Here is a 24325-nt window from a genome sequence, read left to right as displayed (position 1 = left end):
TGGGTCATTAGGCAATTCATAATTTAGCAAGAAAGGCAAATGGTATAAGAAGTATATCACCTGTATACATATATAAGTATATGTATATCTCACACACACACATACACACATATATGTGTGTATTGGATGGCACCTGCGGTTTTAATTCAGGGCCTTGCACTTATTAGTAGATGTTCTTTCCATATGAGCCACTCTCTGTTGGCTGTTCTCAAGATAAGGTCCAGCTTTATCCTGCATTAGCCTGGACTTCAGTCTTGTTGCTGGGATGACAAGTATGTACCATCAGGCCCCACATTGGTTGAGATATGTTGCTATGCAGTCTTACGCTTCTCCTTCCCCCCTCCCCCCCAGCTTGCCTTGAACTATGATCTTCAGATCTCTACCTTCTAAGTAGCTAGGATAATGTGCTTGAGCCACTACACCCATATATTATATATAATATGTATTACATACATTTATGTATATACATATGTACATGTGTATATATATGTTTCTATGTGGGATTAAAAATAAATGTAGCCAGGCATTGGTGGTTCATACTTGTAAACCTAGCTATTCAGGAGGCTGATATCTTGAGGACCTTGGTTTGAAGCTAGCCAGATCAGGAAAGTCCACGAGACTCTTTATCTCCAATTAACCACCAAAAAGATAGAAATGAGGTATGGCTCCAGTGGTAGAGTGCTGTTCTTGAGCGAAAAAGCTTAGGGACAGTGTCTAGGCTCTAAATGCAAGCTCCAGGAATGGCACAGAGATTCACACACATGCAAAATAAATGCAAATATTTAACTGCTTAAATGTTACCTTTTGGTGTGTACGTACTTTATGTATGTATGCATGTATTTATGTATGTATGTATGCATGTATGTATGTATGTATGTATGTGTGTGTGTGTGTGGGTATGTGTGTATGTCAGCCATGGGGCTTGAACTCAGGGCCTGAGTGCTGCCCCTGAGCTTTTGTGCTCAAGGCTAGCAATCTACCACTTTAAGCCACAGCTCCACTGCTGGTTTTTTGGTGGTTAATTGAAGATGAGAGAGTCTCAAGGCCTTTCCTGTCTGGGCTGGCTTTAAGCCGCAATCCTCAGATCTCAGCCTCCTGAGTAGCTAGGATTTCAGGCATGAGCCAACAGTGTGTAGTGCTTTTATATATGTTTTTTAAAAAAATGTAATGAGTCCATTTCCTATCAAGCATTGTTGCCTCTTCCTTTGTTTTTCCCTACCATCCCTTCCCCTCCGCCCCCCTCCCCGCGCCAGTTGTAAAGTTCGTTTTCAACATAGTGTCTTGTACATCTCATTGTTACAATGGGTCATCCTGTATCCTTATTTCAGCATTTTGTTATTTCTCTTATATGTGGTTTTGAAAGTTGAGAGAAGAAGGACATTTCAGTGTGTTAGTAAATGCAAGCCATGTTTTTTTGTTGTTTGTGTGTGTGTGTTCCTTTTTTTTTTTTTTTTTGGTGGTGCTGGTCCTGGGGCTTAAGTACTGTCCCTGAGCTTTTGTGCTCAAGGCTAGTGCTCTACCACTTGAAACTCTAGGCTTTTTTGATAGAGAGGAACATCTCATGGGTTTTACTGCCCTAGCTTGCTTTGAATTGTGATCCTCATATCATAGCCTCCTAATATAAGCTAGGATTATAGGTTTGAGTCATGACTACCAGCATTAAAAAATTTTAAGAATAAGGTGAATGTTACAAATACAGTTATATTTAAGAAATAAAATTTTCCTCTGTACTCTTTCTTTTCATGTTTTACTGTATTTTTTTTTTATTGTGAAAATACTGTACAGCGGGGTTACAATTACATGGGTAAGATAATGAGTACATTTCTTATCAAGCATTGTTGCTCCTCCTTTGTTTCCCCTTCCCATCCCTTCCCATCTTACCCCCCCACCCCCGTACTCTTTATGAATTTTTTTCTTTCCTAAATGCAACCACTATCTCAATTTGCTTATATCATCCCTATGTCTTTATACATACATTAGATATAATACAAAGTATGATACATAGTATTATTTTGCATGTTTTAGAACTTTTATGTAATCCAAGTACCAACAAACTGAATCTACTAACATAAAAGGGATTACATTCCATGAAGAAGTTGAATTTATTCCAGGAAAGTAAGATTGGTTTATTATATGTAAGATTAATATGTTACATTAATAGAAGAAAAGGAAAAAGGCACATGATCATTTGAGATTTTACAGATTTAAAAATAATTTCAGGTGCTCGATGGCTCATGCCTGTAATCCTGACTACTCAGAAGGCTGAGATCTGAGGATCTTCATTTGAAGCCAGCCTGAGCAGAAAAATCCTTAGACTCTAATTAGAGTCTAATCCTTAGACTCTCCAATTAGTGAGCAAAAAGCAGAGCTAGAGGTGTAGTTCAAATGGTGGAACACTAGCTATGAGCAAGCAAACTAAGCCAGAATAAGGCCATGAGTTCAAACTTTGGTCCTGGCCCAAAAGGAAGAATAAGAGGAGGGAGAGGGGAAAAGGTAGAGGAGAAGAAAAAGAAGAGGAGGAGGAGGAGGAGGAGGAAATGGAGATTAGTTGAGTTATTTATTTTTATTTTTTTATTGTCAAGGTGATGTACAGAGGGTTACAGTTACGTAAGTAAGGTAGTGAGTACATTTTCTTTGTCCAACTTGTTACCCCCTCCCTAATTATTTTCCCACTTTCCCTCCCCCCAACCTCCCCTCCCCCAGTTGTACAGATCATTTCCAACATATTTTGTGAGTATCACTGTTGCACTGGCTCCTCCTTTGTCCTTTGTCTCTCAGTAATTTATTTTAATTAATTAGTGTTGGAGCTGTGTGTGGCTTAATTGGTGGAGAGCTTGCCTAGCACACGCCTAGCATTGAGTTCAATCCTCAGTAATGCTCAGTTCAATGTGTGTTGGATTAGGATTCAAACTTGGAAACTGAGTTTTCACTTAACACAATATATTCTCTCTTAAAACAACATTGTTTGCAGGTCTTTATGTGGACACCTCATTCCATAGGAATGACTAATTGCCTATACCATGCCTGTTTTTGTCTTTCTAGATCCATTAATGAAATGAAACGGTTGGAGGAAATGTCAAGCATATTTCAGAGCTCTGGAGTCGAGCATCACCCTCCAGAATCAAAATCCCAAACAGAAGGGAATGAAGATTTAAAGGACAAAGAGGAACCATGGGAAATGGTGATGGATAAAAAACATTTTAAACTGTGGCGGCGCCCAATTATAGGCACCCACCTTTACCAGTACCGAGGTGAGCCAAGTTTGCTTGCCTTTTATGTGTGTTCCATGGCTGCCCAGGTGATGAGCACTTCTGTTTCTCATAATTCCTCAAACTGTTTGGTTCTGTCCATTTCTCAGGGGGAAAAAATTGTGTGCATGTGCTGTTACTGTGGCTTGAACTTGGCCTGGTCAGTGTCCCTGAGCTTTTTTTGCTCAAAGCTAGTAGTCTACCCTTTGAGCCACAGCTCCATGTCCAGGTTTTTGGTGATTACTTGGAGATAAGAGTCTCACAGACTTGTCCTACATGGGCTGGCTTTGAACCTCAGTCATCAGATCTCAACCTCTTGACTAGCTAGGATTACAGCTACAAGCCACTGGCACCTAGCTTTGTTGGCTTTTTTACTCATGGCTAGCACTCTACCACTTGAGCCATACCTCCAATTTTATTTATTTATTTGTATGTTTGGGTCTGGTCGTGGGGCTTGAACTCTGGGCCTGGGTGCTGTCCCTCAGTTCTTCAGCTCAAGGCTAGCGCTGTATCATTTGAGCCACAGTGCCACTTCCAGCTTTTTTTTTTTCTTTTTGCTTATGTGGTGCTGAGGAATTGAACCCAGGGCTTCAAGCATGCAAGGCAAGCACTCTACCACTGAGCCACCTTCACAGCCCCATACCTCCAATTTTAACTTGAGATATAAGGCTCTGATTTGTTTGTCCAGGTTAGCTTTGAACCTAAATTCTCAGCTAATTTTTTTTTTTTTTTTTTGGGTCCGGTCTTGGGACCTGAACTCTGGGTCTGGGCGCTGTCCCTCAGCTCTTCAGCTCAAGGCTAGCACTCTACCACTTGAGCCACAGCGCCACTTCCGGCTTTTTTGTTTTTGCTTATGTGGTGCTGAGGAATCGAACCCAGGGCCTCTGGCATACAAGGCATGTGCTCTACCACTGAGCCACCTTCCCAGCCCATCATAGCTAATGTTAATAATAGGTGTGAGCCATTAGCACTTGGTTTGTCATGTTTTTATTTATTTATTTTTATTTTTCTATCCCAGATGATAAGTTTCTCAGTGACTCTCTGGCTAGAAGTAATGTTAATCTTGCTGTTCTGTCCGAGCATGATTTTCTAGTTTGTCACCCTCTTAACATCTAGAGTCAAAAGGCAAGTGTCTCTTACTCTTTCTTGTTATTCTAGTTTTTGGAACCTATACAGATGTGACACCTCGGCAGTTCTTCAATGTTCAGGTGAGTTAATTTTTCCTCTCCATATTTATAGCTTCCTAGTACATCAGTCACCATTGTCCACATGTTTTTATTTCTTACTCAGAGCACATAGCATCTAAGTAATTACCACCACCTCCCCCCCCCCTCGCCACATTGTAAGGCTTGAACTCAGGACCTGGGCACTGTCTCTGAACTCATTTGCTCAAGGCTACCACTGTACCACTTTGAGCCATAGCTCCACTTCTGTCTTTTGAGCAATTAATTGGAGATGAGAGTCTGCCTGAGCTGGCTTTGAACTTCAAACCTTAGATCTCAGCCTCCTAAGTAGTTAGGATTACAAGGATGAGCCACTAGTGATCAGCTTTGGGTAAACATTTGACTTACAATTTTTTTTATCTGTTCTGTGAGGATGAGATACTCTGCCTACCATCTCCCACTTCCAGCTATTGAGAAGATCAAATTGAAAGATTCTAATGCTTTAATATATTTATAAAACTTTTTTCCCCTGAACAATTCAAGGGCAGATTACAGAAAGCATAGTTATTTATTCTTAAATCCCCCAATGTATATTTCTTAAAACTGTGCATAAATTTTTTTTTGTGTTACTTTGTATGTGTGTCAGCATTAGCGTTTGAACTTATGGTCTCATCTATCATTGCTAGTGTTCTACTACTTAAGACATGTCTCTAGCTTCTATTTATTTTTTTATTTTTTTGGGTCCGGTCGTGGGGCCTAAACTCTGGGCCTGGGAGCTGTCCCTCAGCTCTTCAGCTCAAGGCTAGCGCTCTACCACTTGAGCTACAGCGCCGCTTCCGGCTTTTTTCTTTTTGCTTATGTGGTGCTGAGGAATTGAACCCAGGGCCTCATACATGCAAGGCAAGCACTCTACCACTGAGCCACCTTCCCAGCCCCTCTAGCTTGTATTTTTGTTGCTTGTTTTGAAGATGGAATCTTGCCAATTTTTCTGCCCAGACTGGCTTCAAACTGATTCTCCAGCTGGGCACAGGTGGCACATGCCTGTAATCCTAGCTACTCAGGAGGTTGAGATCTGAGGATTGCGGTTCAAAGCCAGCCAGGGCAAAAAAGTCTGTGAGACTCCAATAAGCCACTCAGAAAACCAGAAGTAGTGCTGTGGCTCAAGTGGTAGAGTGCTAGCCTTGAGCTGAAGAGCTGAGGGACAGCGCCCAGGCCCAGAGTTCAAGCCCCACAACTGACCCCTCACAGAAACTGATGCTCCAAATCTCAGACTCCTAATGAACTAGGATTACAGGCTCCTGGCTTGCTAAACATTTCAATATGACCTAGTTTAACAATTGACCCAGTAATGTCCTTTATAGAATTTTCCTCTTCAACCCAGTTAGGATTCCATTTAGTTACCATGTCTCCTGAACTTCTTTTAGTCTGGAGCATTTCTCTGATGAAGGTATTTATTTAGTAAAGGTGCTGAGTATTTGTTGGAGTGGGAGGATGCTTAAAGCGAAAGTGAGAAGAGAGTGAGGACCACCTAGAATTCTACATAGAAACCTTTGCTTCCTGGTATTTCCATTTGTTTTGCCAAACTATTTAACAAGTTATTGTAACACCTACTAGTAATAAGCCAGTGCATTTTCACCTAGGTCCTGGATTCCTGTTAATTTGTGTTGTATTTTTGTTGGTTTTCATGTGTATAATATGTCTGTCTTTTGCAATACCTTAGTTAATAGAGATACCATCCCTTCCTTCTACCTTCTTTTCCCTTTATTTCAATGTAGTAGATAGAACTCAGGGTCTTGCACATGTTGGACAAGTACTTTACCACAGAGCAACATATCCAGATCTGTGTGTGTTTTTTTTTCTTTTTGTTTGTTTTTAGACCTTGTTTATTTTGAGACAAGGTCACCCTATGTTACCCAGGTAGCTTGAAATTAAGGTTTTTACCTCACTCTGAGTGTTGGGGTTATGAACATGAGCTACTACCTCTCCTCCTTGGCTGCCTTAAAAAATTTTTTTTGCTGGTCCTGGGGCTTAAACTCAGGACCTGGGTGCTGTCCCTGAGCTTTTGTGCTCAAGGCTAGTACTCTGCCACTTTTGTCTTTTTGGTAGTTAATTGGAAGTAAAAAGTCTTAGGGACTTCCTGCCCAAGCTGGCTTTGAACTTAGATCTCAGACTCCTAAGTAGCTAGGATTACAGGTGTGAGCCATTGGTGCTTGGCTTCTAACTTCTCTGTACAATACCTTAATAATAATAAAATTACATATATATATATTTAAAGCATAGCTATGCCTTTTACACTTTTATATGTAGGTCAGATCACTATTTCCTCACAAAGGTTCTGAATCAAAGGTCCAAGCTCCTAGAAAAGGCTTGCATTTAAATTTTGGATCTTCTTGTTTCATAATCTTCTCTTTTGCAGCTGGACACAGAGTATAGAAAAAAGTGGGATGCTCTGGTGATCAAGCTGGAGGTGATTGAGAGGGACGTGGTTAGTGGTTCTGAGGTTCTTCACTGGGTAACCCATTTCCCTGTGAGTATTCTTATTTGTGGGTTTACTTCTATCAAGTCCATGTGGTACACATCACTAATCCTGTCCCTTCATTTCTTAGTATCCGATGTACTCTCGGGATTATGTTTATGTTCGACGATACAGTGTGGATCAAGAGAACAATGTGATGGTGTTGGTGTCTCGGTATGTATAGTTGTATGGCTCTTGCCAAGTTCCCCTTAGCTGTGCCTTTCTTTCACTCATTGGACTCTATATGCTATGGTATTATCAGCACACCTGGAAATTTTCCAGGGAGGTTTTCTAGCAGCCAAATTGCCCCATCTATCCCAGCTGGAAGAGAAGTGGGCTGTGACTGGTTAGGAAGACTGAAAGGATACAAGATTTTAATTTAAAAAGAAGTGCTACATAGTGAGCTGTACATTGCCAATAGTAAAGGGAACTACCTCATTTTTCACAACTTAGTTTGTAATTCTTAAAAAAAAATTCAGTTGGCCAGGAACTGGTGGCTCACCCTGTAATCCTAGCTACTCAGGAGGCTGAGATCTGAGGATCGCGGTTCAAAGCCAGCTCGGACAGGAAAGACCATGAGACTCCTATCTCCAATAACCACCAGAAAACCAGAAGTGGTGCTGTGGCTCAAGTGGTAGAGTGCTCGCCTTCAGCTGAAGAGCTGAGGGACAACACTCAGGCCCAGAGTTCAAGCCCCACGACCGACAAAGAAAAAAAAAATTCAGTTGTACATATATGTTTTTTGCTCAGAATAACCCAGTCTATTGTCTTCTCTTTCCTTGCGTAGTTTGTAATATTCATCTTAGTGATCCATCTGTTTTGTTTTGTAAAGCAGAACCAGCTTTTTAGGTCCTCTCTTTGACCTTAGCTTTGGTTGGCTTACATTTGGTTTTCTTCACCTTCCACCTTGCAGTGCTGTACAACATCCCAGTGTGCCAGAGTCTCCAGAATTTGTGAGGGTCAGATCCTATGAATCCCAAATGGTTATCCGTCCCCACAAGTCATTTGATGAGGTGAGTTTTACTTCTCCCAAGAAATAATGTCTTGATTTTAGAATTTTCTTTCTCTGAACCTAGGGTAGGGGATAAATTACTGGAGGGCAGTAATTCTCAAACTTGGCATGTACCAGAGTCCTCTGGAGCTTATTAAAGTACATTGCTGGGGCCTAGCCTTAGCATGGCTCCAGAATTTACACTTGGGAAAAATTACTATGGCTAGGCTCAGGTTTTTTTATCTGGGAGCCATCTTTTGGAGACTGCTTCTTCAACGACCACTCTAGGATGATACAAATGGAAAATTAACAAAGTCAAAGTAATGATAATTTGTGGGCTGCCTTTTATCTGAGAGATAGTTAAGAGAAGATAATTTTGTGTATATCAGCTGCTTTCTTCAGGAAATAGAATGAACATGTCACCTGGTAGGCAAAGCGCTAAAAACAGTACTGGATTCCTGCTTCCTTGGCAGTAAAATAGAAGAGCTAGACTAAAGCTCTCACTATTTGAAAATTCTGTGACTTCTTAGAATAGTGGAATGTCTTATTTTGTTTGTTTGTTTTTAAGACTGGTTTCAGAATGTACCTTGGCCTGGATTCAAATTTTCAATCTTCCTCCTCTGCTTTATCCATCCAAGTTCTGGAATTATAGATGTACCACCATGCCCAACTTTCTTTATTTAAAAAAAAAAAGTTTCTGGTGAGTGAGTATATATACCAGTGCCAGTAGTTGCTGACTTTAGTTGTGTTTTGCTTTGTAATGGCTTGGTTTTTCCTTACTGCTTTTGTTTTAGAGTTATGTGGACTCTGTGTGTAGGGGGGAGTGGGAGTTACTCAGTATCTTGAGCTTTCTAGTCAGGAGCTCTGCTACCTGAGCACATGCATGTCCACAGCCTTTTTTGGTTTCAGTTAAATAGGGTCTGGAGTCAGCTCTGGACCTCTGTCTTCTTACTACTCTTCTGGAGCTGAGAGCACAAGTATGTGCTACCACATTCAGGTTATTGATTGAAACTGGTCTTGCTAACTTTTTTTTTTTTTTTTTGGTTGGTTGGTTGTGGGCCTGAACTCTGGGCCTGGGCATTGTCCCTCAGCTCTTCAGCTCAAGGCTAGCGCTCTACCATTTGAGTCACAGTACCACTTCCGGCTTTTTCTGCTTATGTGGTGCTGAGTAATTGAACCCAGGTTCTCATGCATACAGGGCAAGCACTCTACCACTGAGCCATCTTCCCAGCCCCCTTGCTAATGTTTTGCTTGGGCTAGTTCTGAACTACAGTCCTCTTGACATCTGCCTCCTAAGTAGTTACTATATGAGCCTTTGCAGCTGGCTGATTCTGTTCATTCCTATTCTTCTCAAGTTGTTTAATTTATACTATAAAGATTCTTTTACTGTAACAGACAACGGTTAACTTTAGCATACTGATTTCTTAACTGGAAGATGTGTGTATGGGGGTCGTGGGGGTTGGGCGTGGGGCATGAACTCTGTGCCTGGGCGCTGTCTTAAGCTCTTTAGCTCAGGGTGAGCACTCTACCACTTGAGAATCTCATAGACTTTCCTGCTGGGGCTGGCTTTGAACTGTGATCTGAACCATGATCCTCAGATCTGAGCCTCCTGAGTAGCTAGGATTACATGCATGAGCCACCCGTACCCGGCTTTCTGTGTTTTTGTTTTTTAATGCCAGTCCTGGGGCTTGAACTCAGGGCCTGGGTACTGTCGCTGAGCCAATCTGTGCTCAAGGCTAGCACTCTACCACTTGAGCCACAGTGCTACTTCTGGCTTTTTCTGTTTATATGGTACTGAGGAATTGAACCCAGGGCTTCATGCATGCTAGGCAAGCACTCTACCACTAAGCCACATTCCTGTGCTATTTTTAAAGCAGTATTCTTTGACTTACAAGTTGCTACTTCTTAGTTGGAGAAGTTATTAGAGAATAATTATCAGTTTTATTATTTATTTATTTTAAATTCTTGGTGCCAGTTTTACCTCTGGGCCTGGGTGCTGTCCTGTGCCTTTTTTCCCAAGGCTAGCACTCTACCACACTAGCTACAGCTCTGTATCTGGCTTTTTTGCTGATTAATGGCAGATAAGAGTCTCATGGACTTTCCTGCCTGAGCTGGTTTTGAACCTTGATCTTCAGATCTTAGCCTTTTGAGTAGGTAGGATTATTATAGATGTAAGCCACTGGTGCCTGGCTGTGCGTAGTTTTGCCTTTTTTTTTTTTGTTTCCTTCATTCTGGCGCTTAAACTCAGGGCTTGGGCACTGTCCTTAAACTTCTTTTGCTCAAGAGTAGTGCTCTAACACTTGAGCAACAGACCCACTATGGCTTTTTTAGTAATTTATTGGAGATAAAAGTCTCATGGACTTTTATCTTGAGCTGGCTTCAAATCACAATCCTTAAATCTCATCCTGCAGAGTATCTAGGATTATAGACGTGAGCCACTGGTGCCTGGCTATGCTTAGTTTTTGTTTTTTAAAGAAACAATAGGAATGAGTATAAGCATATTTCATGTAACTTTTGGTTGATTGCATATGTGGCTGTGAAACAAAAGGAGAGAAAATTTTGGCTGCATTATAAAAAGAATTATTTACAGTGGGTTATAGCTAAAAATATTTGAAATTTTTAAAAATATTTGAAATTTTTCTTGCTTTAAAAGACAGAAAAGGAGGTCTGGGAAGGTGGCTTAGTGGTAGAGGGCTTGCCTGGCATGCATGAGGCCCTGGATTCAATTCCTCAGCACCACATAAACAGAAAAGGCTGGAAGTGGCACTGTGGCTCAAGTGGCACAGTCCTAGCCTTGAGCTGAAGGGCTGAGGGACAACGCTCAGACTCAGAGTTTAGGCCCCACAACCGGCCAAAGCGGGTAGGGGGGTGGGGAGATAGAAAAGGAGCTACTGAGGAGGTTGAGATCTGAGGATTGTGGTTCAGAGCCAGCCCAGGCAAGAAAGTCCCTGAGACTCTTATCTCCAATTTAAAAAAAAAAAAAAAAATCTACCAGAAAACCGGAAGTGGCACTGTGGCTTAAGTGGAAGAGTCTTGCCTTGAGCAGAATTGCTCAGGGATAGTGCCTAGGCCCAACCAGAAAAACCCACAAAAAACAAAAAAACAGGTAGCTCAGTTTGTATTTGACAGATGGAAAGTAGATCCTTTAGCCAAGGTAAGGTGTTATGTTCAACTGACTTTTTATTAATGGAAAATTTAAGACATATACAAATGATACTGAAGTAGAAGTAAAGGCATAATGAATGTTTTCCCAGTTTCAACACTTAACCAGCTCGTGGTCAGACTCGTATTATCTGCACCCCTTGTACTTTTCTTTCTCATCTGGTACCCTTTCAATTTTTCTCATTTTTCCTCATATATAATATGAGAAAAATATAGTTTCTTTTTTCAGTACTGGGATTTGAACTCAGGGCTTTGCTATTGCTAGGCTAGCAACTTATCGCTTGAGCCACTTCTCCAGGCTAGTCCTCCTCCTGGTTACTTTAAAACAAATTCTAGTTTTACTATAGAAGATAGTATAAATATTTTAATAGTCTAGAGATTCTATAGGTATTTTAATATTTTTAAAAATATTACTTTGATTATATTTTCATAATTATGGCTAAAATAATCAACAGTTATACCTAATATAAAATATCTAAGGAATGTTTAAATTTTCTGTTGCTTTTGATCTATTCCTTAAAATTTTTATTTTGTTTCAATTTATTAGTCTTTAGCCTATTTGAATCAAAATCCAAATAGAACTATACATTGAAATTCATTCACTGTTTCTTGAGTCTCTTGAAATGAGTGTAATTCCTCCTTCCTTTTGTGTTGGATTTGTGTTGGTTGAAGAAGCAGCCTTCTTAGTCCTGGGCTTGCTTGACCTATTATTTATTTTATTACAGACTCATTACCTACAGAGTCTGGAGTGTCATTTACCATGGTCTTCTTTCTCCTGTCTTTTTATGGATATTGAGGCTTCAACAGATTTAATAGTTTGTTATTCTTGGTAAGGTCACTTTATCGCTCTCTCTCTCTGTGTCTGTCTGTCTATCTGTCTATGACACTGATCACTGGGCTTGAGCTCAGGGCGTGAGCTTGGTCCTTGAGTTCCTTTTGCTCATGGCTAGCGCTCTACCTCTTGAGCCACAGTGCCACAGTGCCAGTTCTGGCCTTACCTGAGTAGTTTATTTGGAGATAAAGGTCTTTCAGACTTTCCTGCCCAGGCTGGCTTTGAATTGGGATCCTCAGATCTCAGTCTCCTGAGTAGCAAGGATTACAGTTGTGAGCCACCAATACCCAGCTTTACTTACTTATTTTTGTGCTGGTCCTGGGTCTTGAACTCAGGGACTGATGCTTTGTTTTTTTGTTTTTGTTTTTGTATTTAATTGGAGATAAGAGTCTCAGTGAGCCAGGTGCTGGTGGCTCATGCCATTAACCACCAGAAAACCAGAAGTGGGGCTGTAGTTCACATGGTAGAGTGCTACCCTTGAGCAAAAGAGCTCAGGGATAGATGGGGCTAGGAAGGTAGCTCAGTTGTAGAGTGGGTGCCTTGCATGCATGAGGCCCTGGGTTAGATTCTTCAGTACCACATAAGTAGAAAAAGCAGGAAGTGGTGCTGTGGCTCAAGTGGTAGGGCCGCTATCCTTGAACTGAAGAGCTGAGGGACAGTGTCCAGGCCCAGAGTTCAGGCCCCACTACTGGTGGCCCAAAAAAACCAACAACTCAGGGACATGGCCAGGCCCTGAGTTCAAGTCCTACAACCCACCAAAAAAAAGTCCCACAGACTTTATTGCTTGGGCTGTCTATGAACCATGAGCCTCAGATCTCAACCTCCTGAGTAGCTAGGTTACAGGCATAAGCCACCAGCACCTGGCAGTAAGACCACTTTGCTACAAGACAGATAACATGTTTGGGTTGGCCTTTTGTGAGTTTAAAGGCTATTTCTTTTTTGTGTGCTGCACTCTTGGCCTCTTGTTCCTGTTTAGCTTTTTTGTTCAAGTCAAGGCCTCTACTTTTGGCTTTTTGCTGGATATTGGAGATGAGAATTTTGCTTATTTAGCTGCCTAGGCTGACTTAAAATTGAGCCACCAGTGCCTAGCTTAGGCTTAGAAACTACCAGTAATTATCCCTTATTTCACAAGGGGTTATAGAATGTTGATTTTGTAAATTTTTTATTTTTCTTTATTAGCTGAAATATCTCAGATAAAAACTTCCCATCAATATTTTGTTTTCCTATAGTTCATATGGGGAAAGAGAAATACTTGGCTATTCTATCTATCTATCTATCTATCTGTCTGTCTATCTTTTTATCTATCTATCTATCTATTTTGGTTGGTCGTGGGACCTGAACTCTGGGCCTGGGCGCTGTTCCTCAGCTCTTCAGATCAAGGCTAGTGCTCTACCACTTGAGCCACAACAACACTTCCGGTTTTTTCTGCTTATGTGGTGCTGAGGAATTGAACCCAGGGCCTCATGCATGTGAGGCAAGCACTCTACCACTGAGCTGCCTTCCCAGCCCTTATTATTTTTTTTTTTTATTTACTAGTTTGAATTGGTTCCGCAATTGGGAATCAACAAATATAAGGTTTTATTTGAGAAGTATCTATAGAAGTCTATAGGTGTGGCTCAAGTGATAGAGTATTTGAAGCCCTGAGTTCAAACCCCAGTACTGCCAAAAGAAGGTGGGAAAAAAGAAACCAAAAGCAAAAACAAGGCTGAAGTCTTGTTTTATATGCCTATAATTTCTAGCTACTCAGAAGACTGAGATCCAGAGAACCATAATATAGTTCCAGGCCAGCCCAAATATCCAAGTCTGCACAAATATCTAGCAAAAAGGCCCTGAGGTGTTACGAGCATCTGTGAACAAGCAAGCCAAATCAATGGAACTAGAGTAGTGGCTCAAGTCTATAGTCCCAGCACTATAAAGGCTGAGGTCCAAGCCAACTCGGACTCTTGGCTTTGAACTGTAATCCTCCGATCTTAGCCTCCTGGGTAGCTAGGATTTCAGGCATGAGTCACCGGCGCCTGTCCAGTCTCTGAGCTTTTTTGCTCAAGGCTAGTGCTCTGCCATTTGAGCCACAGCTCTACTTCTGGCTTTTTTTAATAGTTAATTGGAGATAATAAGTCTCACAGATTTTCTTGCCTGGGTTAGTTTCAAACTGAGATCCTCAGGGCTGGGAAGGTGGCTCAGTGGTAGAGCGCTTGCCTTGCATGCCTGAGGCCCTGGGTTCGATTCCTCAGCACCACATAAGCAAAAAGAAAAAAGCAGGAAGTGGCGCTGTGGCTCAAGTGGTAGAGTGCTAGCCTTGAGCTGAGGAGCTGAGGGACAGTGCCCAGGCCCAGAGTTCAGGCCCCATGACCGGACCCCCCCCCCCCCCCCAAAAAAAATGAGATCCTCAGATCTCAGCCTCCTGTGTAGTGAATATTATAGGTGTGAGCTACTGCTGCACGGCTATATGTCATGTCCATTATCTTTCTCTGTGCTATAGAAGTCAATTTCCAGCAATCCCAACTTAAATAGCTGTTAGTTTGCTTTAGGCTGAAACATACAACAGTCCCAGAATAACAGTAGCAGCAGGACCACCAATAATATGAGTGGTGAAAATTTGTATGCCTTTTTATTTTTTTGGGTGCTACTGAGGATTGAACCCAGGTTGTCACACAGCTAAGTAAACGTCACTGAACTGCTCTCTGAGCTGCTGTGCCTTTTGTCCTCAGGATAGGCAGTATGTACGAAATATTGAGTTTTAAAGTCATTTGAAATAGGTCTTTGTAGATTTTCCTACCAACTCAATTAAAATTAGGTTCTTTAATTTTCCTTTAAATTTTAAAAAATAGACACTTAAAGTAACCATATGTATTTACAGGCATGCTGTGACATTTCCATATATGTATATAATGTGTAATGGTCAGAGTGGGGTTACTTGCCTGTCTGTCACCTCAGACATTTACCATTTCTTTGTGATTAAAATATGCAGTCTTCTCTGCTAGCTATTTTGAAATATACAACTAACGTGTCAACTGTGTTCTATAAAGTTCCACTTGCACAACTTACTAATTAATCACTCTTTCTCTGTCCTTCCTTAGCCCATGGATACTTTATTTTTCACTTTGGATTTAAATTATTAAATTGTATTAAGTTATTATATAAGTCCAGAGTTTTATTAAGTTATAAAAGATACCTGAGGGCTTCTAAAGTCAAGTGTATAAGGAATATTGAGAGTAGTTTAGTTTATCCTTGTTTCTTCTACCCAGTTTCCTTCCTTCTTCCTGTACATGACCATTGTTTACTTTTTTGGCTCCTTCTGATAATATAAGCCCAGGGATGGGAATACAGGTCTCCTGACTTCCCAGCCCAAGTGTTTTCTGGGCAGAATGATTTAAAGTCTTTGACTTCTGTTAACCTCATTCTGTGTGAACATCCTTTGTTGTGGCTTCTACTATTTTTCCTGTTTTACAGCCTTTATCTCTCCTTCTGGGGCACCTTTTTATCCTAGTAACTAGATGCTTCCAAAGGCAAGAGCTGGAGCAAATTTCTCCACAGCACCTAACTCAGTGATGCACATGTACATATAGCAGACATTCAAACATATGTTGGGTAAATATAAACAGTTCTACTTATGGAGAGAATAAAAGATGGAGTTCTGACACTTCTAGTTGTGACAAAAAAATAAAGCAAACAAAAAAATCATTAACATCTTTAAGGTGGACTTAGGCATGGTGGCATACATATTTGTGGTCTCAATACTCAAGAGGCTGAGGCAGGAGGATTATAAATTTACGGCTAGCCTGATCTAAAATTGAGACTCATCCCAAACACTCCCTCCTCCCCACAAAATGGAAATGACAATGATGTAGTAAGAATATACAGCTATAAGAGAAAAAGACAGGGGTAATATGGTGTAATTCATATGTACCTCTTTTTCCAGTAATATGCATCTGTCATGTTTCTGGCCAAAAGATTTAATAGACTGAGCACCCCAAGATTTTATTGGGAACTGATCATATAACATGCTCTCTTCTTTGTATTTACTAATAGACTCTCAAAAGGAAAACCTATGCTCAGTAGAAGCCACGTGATTTGTATTGCCTGGGTACTAGAAGCTAGCCTGTCAGTTGATTGTTGACTGGGAACACTCAGAGCCATGTAGGCTAAAGCTCAAGGACTATGAATAGCAGTGTCAGGCCTTCAGGGTGAACTTTTTTTGCACAGGGTGAAACAAATGATATTCCCTGCTCCAGAGTCTGATTGTCATGGTTAGTCCATGGCACTGATATAGAGGTTGGTGTAGGTAATTCAAGTGTCCTCATCTTTATTGTTTTTTTTTCCCCCCAGAATGGCTTTGACTACTTGTTGACATACAGTGACAATCCCCAGACTGTGTTTCCTCGCTATTGTGTTAGTTGGATGGTTTCCAGCGGTGAGTAGGACACTTGGAACTTGGGTTGAACATTTTGTTTTTCTTTGTTTTCTAAATGCCAACAGAAGTATTAGTGTCTTAATGGAATGCTGCTATGGAAATTTAGCATCCTTCCTAGTTCATTATTAACTCCAGGTGGATTTAAAGAGATGAGGATTACAGGGGTCCAAAAAGGAACTGTTGCCTAGAGAAAAGTTATAAAAACATTGGCTTCAAAGTTTTCAATATAGACTGTATATATTAATGTGTCTAAAAGTTTTGCTTGGTAGAGAAGTGCTGAGCATGATGGGACATATTTGAAATTATAGCACTTTGTAGGTTGAAACAGTAGGATCATGATTTCCAGGCTAGTCAAGGAGACCCAGTAAGACCTTGTCTCAAAATAGGTAAGAAAAGAAGAGTTGTAAACCTTATGTCTAGCCTGAGGGGCAGTCAAAGCATATGTGTTTACATGTCATAACTATAACCACATTTTCCCTTTCTAATTTCTTGTCTTTGAAACATCCTTATGTGGTTTTCTTTATTTTGGTTCTCTGTATTTTCTTTCTTTCTTTCTTTCTTTCTTTCTTTCTTTCTTTCTTTCTTTCTTTCTTTCTTTCTTTCTTTCTTTCTTTCTTTCTTTCTTTCTTTCTTTCTTTCTTTCTTTCTTTCTTTCTTTCTTTCTTTCTTTCTTTCTTTCTTTCTTTCTTTCTTTCTTTCTTTCTTTCTTTCTTTCTTTCTTTCTTTCTTTCTTTCTTTCTTTTCTTTCTTTTTTGGGGTCCGATCGTGGGGCCCGAACTCTGGGCCTGGGTGCTGTCCCTCAGCTCTTCAGCTCAAGGCTAGTGCTCTACCACTTGAGCCACAGTGCCACTTCTGGCTTTTTCCTTTTTGCTTATGTGGTGCTGAGGAATCGAACCCAGGGCCCCAGGGCCTCACGCATGCAAGGCAAGCGCTCTACCACTGAGCCACCTTCCCAGCCCCTGGTTCTGTATTTTCTCCTTCCTTCCCTCCCTCCCTCCCTCCCTCTCTCTCTCTCCCTCTCTCTCTTTCTTCCCCTCCCTCCCTCCCTCCCTCTCTCCCTCCCTCCCCTCTCTCTCTCTCTCTCTCTCTCTCTCTCTCTCTTGTCCTGGGCCTTGAACTCTGGGCCTGGATGCTGCCCCTGAAATCCTTTCACTCAAGGCTAGCACTCTAACCACTTGAGCCACAGTGCCACTTGCAGCTTTTTCTATGTAGTTTATTGGAGATAAGAGTCTTACAGATTTACCTGCCCGAGCTGGCTTTGCACTGTGATCCTCAGGTCTCAACCTCCTGAGTTGCTAGGATTACAGATAGGAGCCATCAGCACCTGGCTTTTGTATTTTCTTAGACCTAAAGGGAAGAATGGAGAGATTAGATTTTTATTGTCTTTTTAAAACTAGTACTGGGATTTGAACTCTGGGCCTCAGGCTTTCTAGGCTGTGTACTCTTACCACTTGAGTCATACCTCCAGCCCAGCTTTTTGCTGTTTATTTTTGGAGATAGAGTCTTGCAGACTTTTCTGCCTGGCCTAGTCTTGAACTGCAGTCCTCCAAATCTCTGTTCCCTGAGTAACTAAATACAAGTATGAGCCACTGGTACCTGATTGGAGATAATATTTTTGTTTGACATTTACCTAATTAAGTTGGCAGCTATTTGACTTTGCTCTTGATTATTGTTTTTTGGGAGTACTGGAGTTTGAACTCAGGACTTTGTACTTGTTAGGAACAGACACTACTGCTTGAGCCATCTTTCCAGAGTACTCCTTCTTTTTCTGTGCCACTACTGAGACTTGAACTCTGGCTCACACTCTCCTGCCCTTTTTTCCCTTTTTTTTTTTTTTTTTTTTTTTTGTCAGTCGTGGGCTTGAACTCTGGGCTTGGGCGCTGTCCCTGCACTCTTCAGCTCTACCGCTTGAGCCACAGCACCACTTCCGGTTTTCTAGTGGTTTATTGGGGATAAGAGTCTCACGGACTTTCCTGCCTGGCCTAGCTTTGAACCTCAGTCCTTAGATCTCAGCCTCCTGAGTAGCTAGGATTATAAGCGTGAGCAACCAGTGCCCGGCAGGACTGATCTTCCTATTCAAGCTTCTTGTGTAACTAGGATGACAGGCCACCATGTTGAGAAGGAATCTCTTAAACCTTTTGCCCTGCTGGCCTTAAACCATTATCCTCCAATCTCAGCCTCCCAAATAGCTAGGATTTAAGTGTAAGCTGCTGGCAACTGGCTTATTTTAGGATTTTTGAAGTTTATTGAGGTTATATCCCCATATCATTCAAGTCACTCATTGTAAGTATGCTTAAATTCAGTAGCTTTTCCTTTGTTCACAGAGTTCTGTGTCTATTACTACCATCAATTTTAGAACATTTTCATCATTCCCAGAAGAAACTCTGTACCTTAGACAGCATCATCTAACTTGAGTCCTTGGCCCTAGGCAACCACTTACTTATTTTCTAGATTTGCCTGTATTTCTTTCACATAGCACATTATTTTGATGTTCATCAGTGTTATATAACACGTGTTAGTACTTTATTTTTATGGATGAATTATCTATTTTGTGGATAAAAATATACCATACTTTTAAATATACAGATTTTATAGAGATATATGTTTTTGTTTATCTTGGAGAAATATTTAGCAATATTAGTAATGTTATAGTAGTTTGTGCCTAAAATTTTAATTTTTTCCAAAGTGACTATACTCTTGAACAGCAATTGATGACAGTTCTAGTTTCTCTATGTCTCCAACACTTGTTATTGGCCTATCATCTTATTAGAGCCATCTAAGAGGATGTAGTGTCTTATTTTGATCTGCAGTTTCCTAGTGATTAGTGATATTAAAGATAATTTCACATGTTTGTTGGACATGTACATATCTTATTTGCCCACCTTTTAATTTAATTATTACTCTTTTTAAGTTTTTTTTTTTTTGCCAGTGTGGAGCCTGAACTCTGGGCCTGGGCGTTGTCCCTTAGCTCTTCAGCTCAAGGCTAGCACTCTACCACTTGAGCCACAGCACCACTTCTGGCTTTTTTCTTTTTGCTTATGTGGTGCTGAGGAATCGAACCCAGGGCCTCATGCATGCAAGGCAACCACTCTACCACTGTGCCACCTTCCCAGCCTGTTTTTTTTTTTTTTTGGTTAGTCATGGGGCTTGAATTCAGGGCCTGGAGCTATTCCTAAGGTCTTTTGCTCAAGGCTAGCACTCTACCACTTTAAGTCACAGCACCACTTGCAGTTTTTGTTGGTTTATTGGAGATAAGAGTCTCACAGACTTTCCTATCCAGGCTCGATTTGAACCACAATCCTTAGATCTCAGGCATGAACTACTGTCACTTGATAGTCTTTTTAGATTTTATTAACATAAATTTATTGTACAAAGAGGTTTCATTATAATATTGACAATGTACATATTTAATGTACTTTAATCAAATTCATTTGTTTTTATTTTTGTGCTGGTACTTGGGCTTAAATTCAGGGCCAGGGGCCTGTCCCTCAGCTGTGCTGTACACTTGAGCCACAGCTGTTCCTCTGGTTTTTTGGTGGTTAATTGGAGATGAGTCTCATAACCTTTCCTGTCTAGGCTGGATTCAAATGGAGATCCTCAGATCTCAGCCTCTGAAGTAGCTAGGATTACAAGTGTAAGCCACCAACACTGAAGGTCAATCCATTTATATTTATTCCTCTTCTTCATTCCTCATTTTACCATTTCTGATGGATTTCATTATGCTATTTTCTTTTTTGTGTATGTGATGGTTCCTGGCCTTGAACTCAGGGCCAAGAGTTGTGTTCTCATTGGCTTGTTTGCTCATATATGGTGTTCTACCATTTGAACCATACATCCATATAGCATTTTGCTTGTTGAGATAGCATACATCCATAATAGTAATGCCAGTAATAGTATTCATACATCTGTATAGCATTTTGCTTGTTTTCTGCTGGGCTGGCTTTAAACCTCCATCCTTCAAGCTGCAGCCTTTTTTTTTTTTTTGGTCTGGTCGTGGGGCCTGAACTCTGGGCCTGGGCACTGACCCTCAGCTCTTTAGCTCAAAGCTAGTACTCTACCACTTGAGCCACAGCACCACTTCTGGCTTTTTTCTTTTTTCTTATGTGGTGCTGAGGAATCGAACCCAGGGCCTCAGGCATGCAAGGCAAGCGCTCTACCACTGAGCTACCTTCCCAGCCCGAAGCTTCAGCCTTTTGAGTAGCTAAGATTATAGGCATGAGCCACTGGTGTCCTGCTCATTATACTGTTTTCATACATATACATAATCTGCTACTCAAAGGAGGGTGGTAGAAGTGTGTACTGATAAATGATTATTTTTCAATCTTTTTGGGATTTAAGCGGCCTAATCAGTATCAAAGGATCAGCAATCACAGATAGTTTGCACAACCCATATATGTGGATGCAATTTGGGAGGCAGTTGTCACACCAAGGTCATTCAGGCTGTTGTCTTCATAAGGAAGAACAGGTTTCCCATGATCAGAAGACAGCCTTCCCTAGTTGAGCCTGCCATTGTTTGTATGTCGGCTTAACTGGATTCTCCATCTCCTTACAGGCATGCCAGATTTCCTGGAGAAGCTTCACACAGCCACTCTGAAAGCCAAGAACATGGAGATCAAAGTGAAGGACTACATCGCGGCTAAGCCTCTAGAAATGAACAGTGAGGCCAAGGCCACTTCCCAGTCCTCTGAGCGGAAGACTGAGGGTAGTCATAGCCCTGCTCAGATTGAATATGCCTGAAAGACTTTGGGATAAGGATAGACAGACACTTCTAACCCTGTCTCAGTCCCTTATCACTGCTACAGAACGGGGACAAGCCACATGTGTTAGAAGGCGTCTGCTGTAACCACCAATGCAGGATAATTCACTAACTGGAGTCTTGATCTTATTCAGAGCCCTTATTGCTCTCTAGCAAACAGAGAAGGCAGCATTGTGGAGACATTGTCAAATTCTCAGGCTAACCATTTTGAGATTCAGTGTTTCTCCGAGCTAGTCTGGAACAAGCCTTTCACCTCAGGCCAGAAGGGGATGACTTCCATCTGCTTCTTCCAAGTAGTTTCCTTGCTGACATTCCATATCTTACCATTGGTTGTGCAGTGCTTGGATTTCCTTCCATTCTGCAAGTCACCTGGAAGGTGTGGTTGGCTGGTCATTTCTTATGAGGGGGTCACTGGGAGTACTCTTGGTAACAGGTCTAGTGTGAATGGGTGTGAATGATACTTGGCCATGTTAAGTGCCTTGTCCTCACCTTTTATCCTTAGGGACATGAAGTTTATACCAAGAAATTTCTCCTCTTGCAGAATACCACCCCACTCAAAGCTATATTCTTTGGATCATTGCTTCTTTGCCAGCCTTAGCCATTTGCCAAGAACACTAGAAATGAGCCCTTTTAGACAACAGCTTTCTGTATCACTAGTTCCTTTGTCAGGGTCAGTGAAATGCACACAAAAAAAATCACATTTAATTTTTTAATATTTCTATTAAAAAGGCCTTGGGGGAATTGAGCACTTTCTCGCCAAAGCTATTCTGATTAGAAAATACATTGTTTTGGTTCAGGCATTTTCCCAGCTACTGAATTGACTTGTCCTCAGAAGGCTAAATGCAAGAGAAATGTAGGCTGCACCCCTCCTCAGAGCTTTCAGAACTGTAGGCAAGCTGTGTGGATGAACAGATGCAGTCATGCCTCAAACTCAGTGCAGTGGGAATGTGGTTTCTTCCTTTAAAAAGATTTTCCTTCCCTCTTCAGAACTGAAACAAAAGCAGGCCACACTGTTGGGATGGTACCAGATGGTACTGCTTGGCCTCACTAGTTTTCCTTATAGTCATGCACAGTCTTTTGGGAGAATGGGGATCAAATTTTAAATCCTCCTCCTTTTTTTCTGGAGTTTCTTCTTTTTTTCCTGCTTGCTATCCTGTTGTGGTGTTGAAAGGAATCTAAACCTGAGACTAATTAAACACCTCCTTGACCTAGTTGTTTTTTCACTTATGTGCCAAGGAAACAACGAGAGCCCCAGTGTTTCGTCTCTTCTCGGAGTTGTTTTGCAGAGCAGAGTTGCATTGAGCAGTCTGGCATCTTTTTATCACCATTTCTCTCCCCTAGGACCTGACAGAAACCAGAGAAAATTCTCTGGGTCATGTGTGAACTTAGCGCCTGTGGTTGTGAACAGTTGTGTGTGTGAGAGTCTACACAGGTGCTAAGTAGTTGAGGCTGCCTCATCTTCTGACTTACAGTAATTTGATTCTGTACAGTTATGTCATTGTAATGATTTTGCTCTTAACTGTGATCTTTTTATCAAATGTGTGAATAAATACATAAAGATTGGTACAAAGGAGTTTTTGCCTGTGGACAAATGGTAGTGGGAAGATTTTGTGTGTTGGGCTTACCATTTCATCCTGAGTAAAGTTGAAAGGAGCACTACTTGAGTTGCCTTGGGGAAAAAACCTCTTTTTTGGCAGATTATGGCTGACATATAAAACTGGCCACTTTTTTCATGACTAGGCCCTTTCCAAATGATCATCTTGACAACTGTAAATAAACCTCCTATTTGAGTATCTTGGTCTACTAACTCATACATAACCTTGGTTGAGAAAATAGTAGTGCTTTGCAGTAGTAAAATCCAGGAGGGTCTTGGGTAGGAACCAGGTTTCAGTAGAGACCTTGGTTGAAAAGGGCAATCCAGGTTCTTTGGCAGAAAAGCCTGGTGGAAGGTGAGTTGGCTTACAGGGAGTTAGTTCTGTCAGAACCCAAATTTGTTCTAGAGGATTAAGAGCACAGCATGAGTTTGGGGTTTGTATATAATTGTGCCCATAGGAAACACAAGGTGACCAGACAAGCATGTCTGGTGGAATTGTATAGGCATGTATGCCTATACAATACGCTCTTCACTCTAAAGTGCATAGCTTCCCCCTACTCCAGCGGACCTGTCACTGGAGGCCCTAGCCCTCTAGTGATCACCTGAAAGGAAAATAACGTTGGGCTTTGAACTCAGGGTCTTGCTCAAATGATTATGTGTGTGTGTGCTGGTCCTGGGGCTTGAACTCAGGACCTGAGTGCTGTTTCTGAGCTTTTTTGCTCAAGGCTAGCATTCTACTACTTGAGCCACAGCTCAAGTGGTTCATTGGAAAAGACCTCATGAACTTGCCTGCCTGGGCTGGCTTCAAACTGTAATCCTCAGTTCTCAGCCTCCTGAGTAGCTAGGATTACAGGAGTGAGCCACATCCAGCTCATTCTTGTTAAGTTTTATGTGTCTTACTCTTCCCCCACTTCCACTCAGTATAATGACTGGTTGATTGAGTTTTTCCTCTTTTAGTAGTTGAGTGCTGTTTCCTGAATGAAACTACAATGTCATTTTTCTCCTGAAAACTTAAGGATGTATACTATTCCCAATGACACATGGATTATTATGGAGATGAGATGGTGCTATTCTTGGGGACATCTTGAAATAATATTCTGAAAATATGTTGAAGTCTATTCAGCTTGGTCTGGGACAGAAGTCTAAAAATTCCCATAATGGCCAGACATGGGTGGTACACGTCTGTAATCCTGGGTATTCAGGAAGCTGAGCTATGAGGATTATGGTTCAAAGCTAGCCCAGTCAGGAAAGCCCCTGAGTAACTCCAATTAACCAACAAAAAGGCAGAAATGGAGCTGTGGTCTAAGTGGCAGAGCACCAGCCTTACACAGAAAATGCTAAGGGACAGCACCTATGCCTCATTTCCTCCCCCTCCCCCCACTTGCCATTTTCATAATGAAAATATTCTTCATGAAATGACATCTATAATTTCTAATACATTTAAAGTCTTAAAAATTGATAGGGTGTAGATGAAAGTAATCTTAAATGTAGGAAGTAATTTCAGCAATGCACAAACAACTTGGGCTGCTCATGGTCTCATCTCCTTTTATAACCTTATAGCTAGCTGTGATCTGCAAATGTACTTAGGCATTAAAAAAATAGATAACTAACAAATGACCAAATTTACCGTCTACTTTGTGTGTGTGTAGATAA

General features: G+C 41.2%; 1 protein-coding gene across 1 annotated transcript in view; it reads left to right on the top strand.

Annotated features, from left to right (window-relative positions):
• Window positions 1-22644, top strand: part of Stard7 (StAR related lipid transfer domain containing 7) — a 30983-nt gene extending 8339 nt beyond the window's left edge. Inside the window, exons 2-8 of the mRNA XM_042695473.1 lie at window positions 3043-3251; window positions 4407-4456; window positions 6828-6938; window positions 7018-7100; window positions 7840-7939; window positions 16238-16322; window positions 20875-22644. Of these exons, the coding sequence (XP_042551407.1) occupies window positions 3043-3251; window positions 4407-4456; window positions 6828-6938; window positions 7018-7100; window positions 7840-7939; window positions 16238-16322; window positions 20875-21059 (823 nt within the window). The 3' untranslated portion in view covers window positions 21060-22644. The remainder of the gene's footprint in view (window positions 1-3042; window positions 3252-4406; window positions 4457-6827; window positions 6939-7017; window positions 7101-7839; window positions 7940-16237; window positions 16323-20874) is intronic.
• Window positions 22645-24325: the final 1681 nt, after the last annotated feature.

The sequence above is a fragment of the Dipodomys spectabilis genome, unplaced genomic scaffold (genome assembly GCF_019054845.1).
Source record: "Dipodomys spectabilis isolate Male_0828 unplaced genomic scaffold, ASM1905484v1 ptg000187l, whole genome shotgun sequence".
Classification (NCBI taxonomy): domain Eukaryota; kingdom Metazoa; phylum Chordata; class Mammalia; order Rodentia; family Heteromyidae; genus Dipodomys; species Dipodomys spectabilis.
This window is presented reverse-complemented; position numbering and strand designations above follow the sequence as displayed.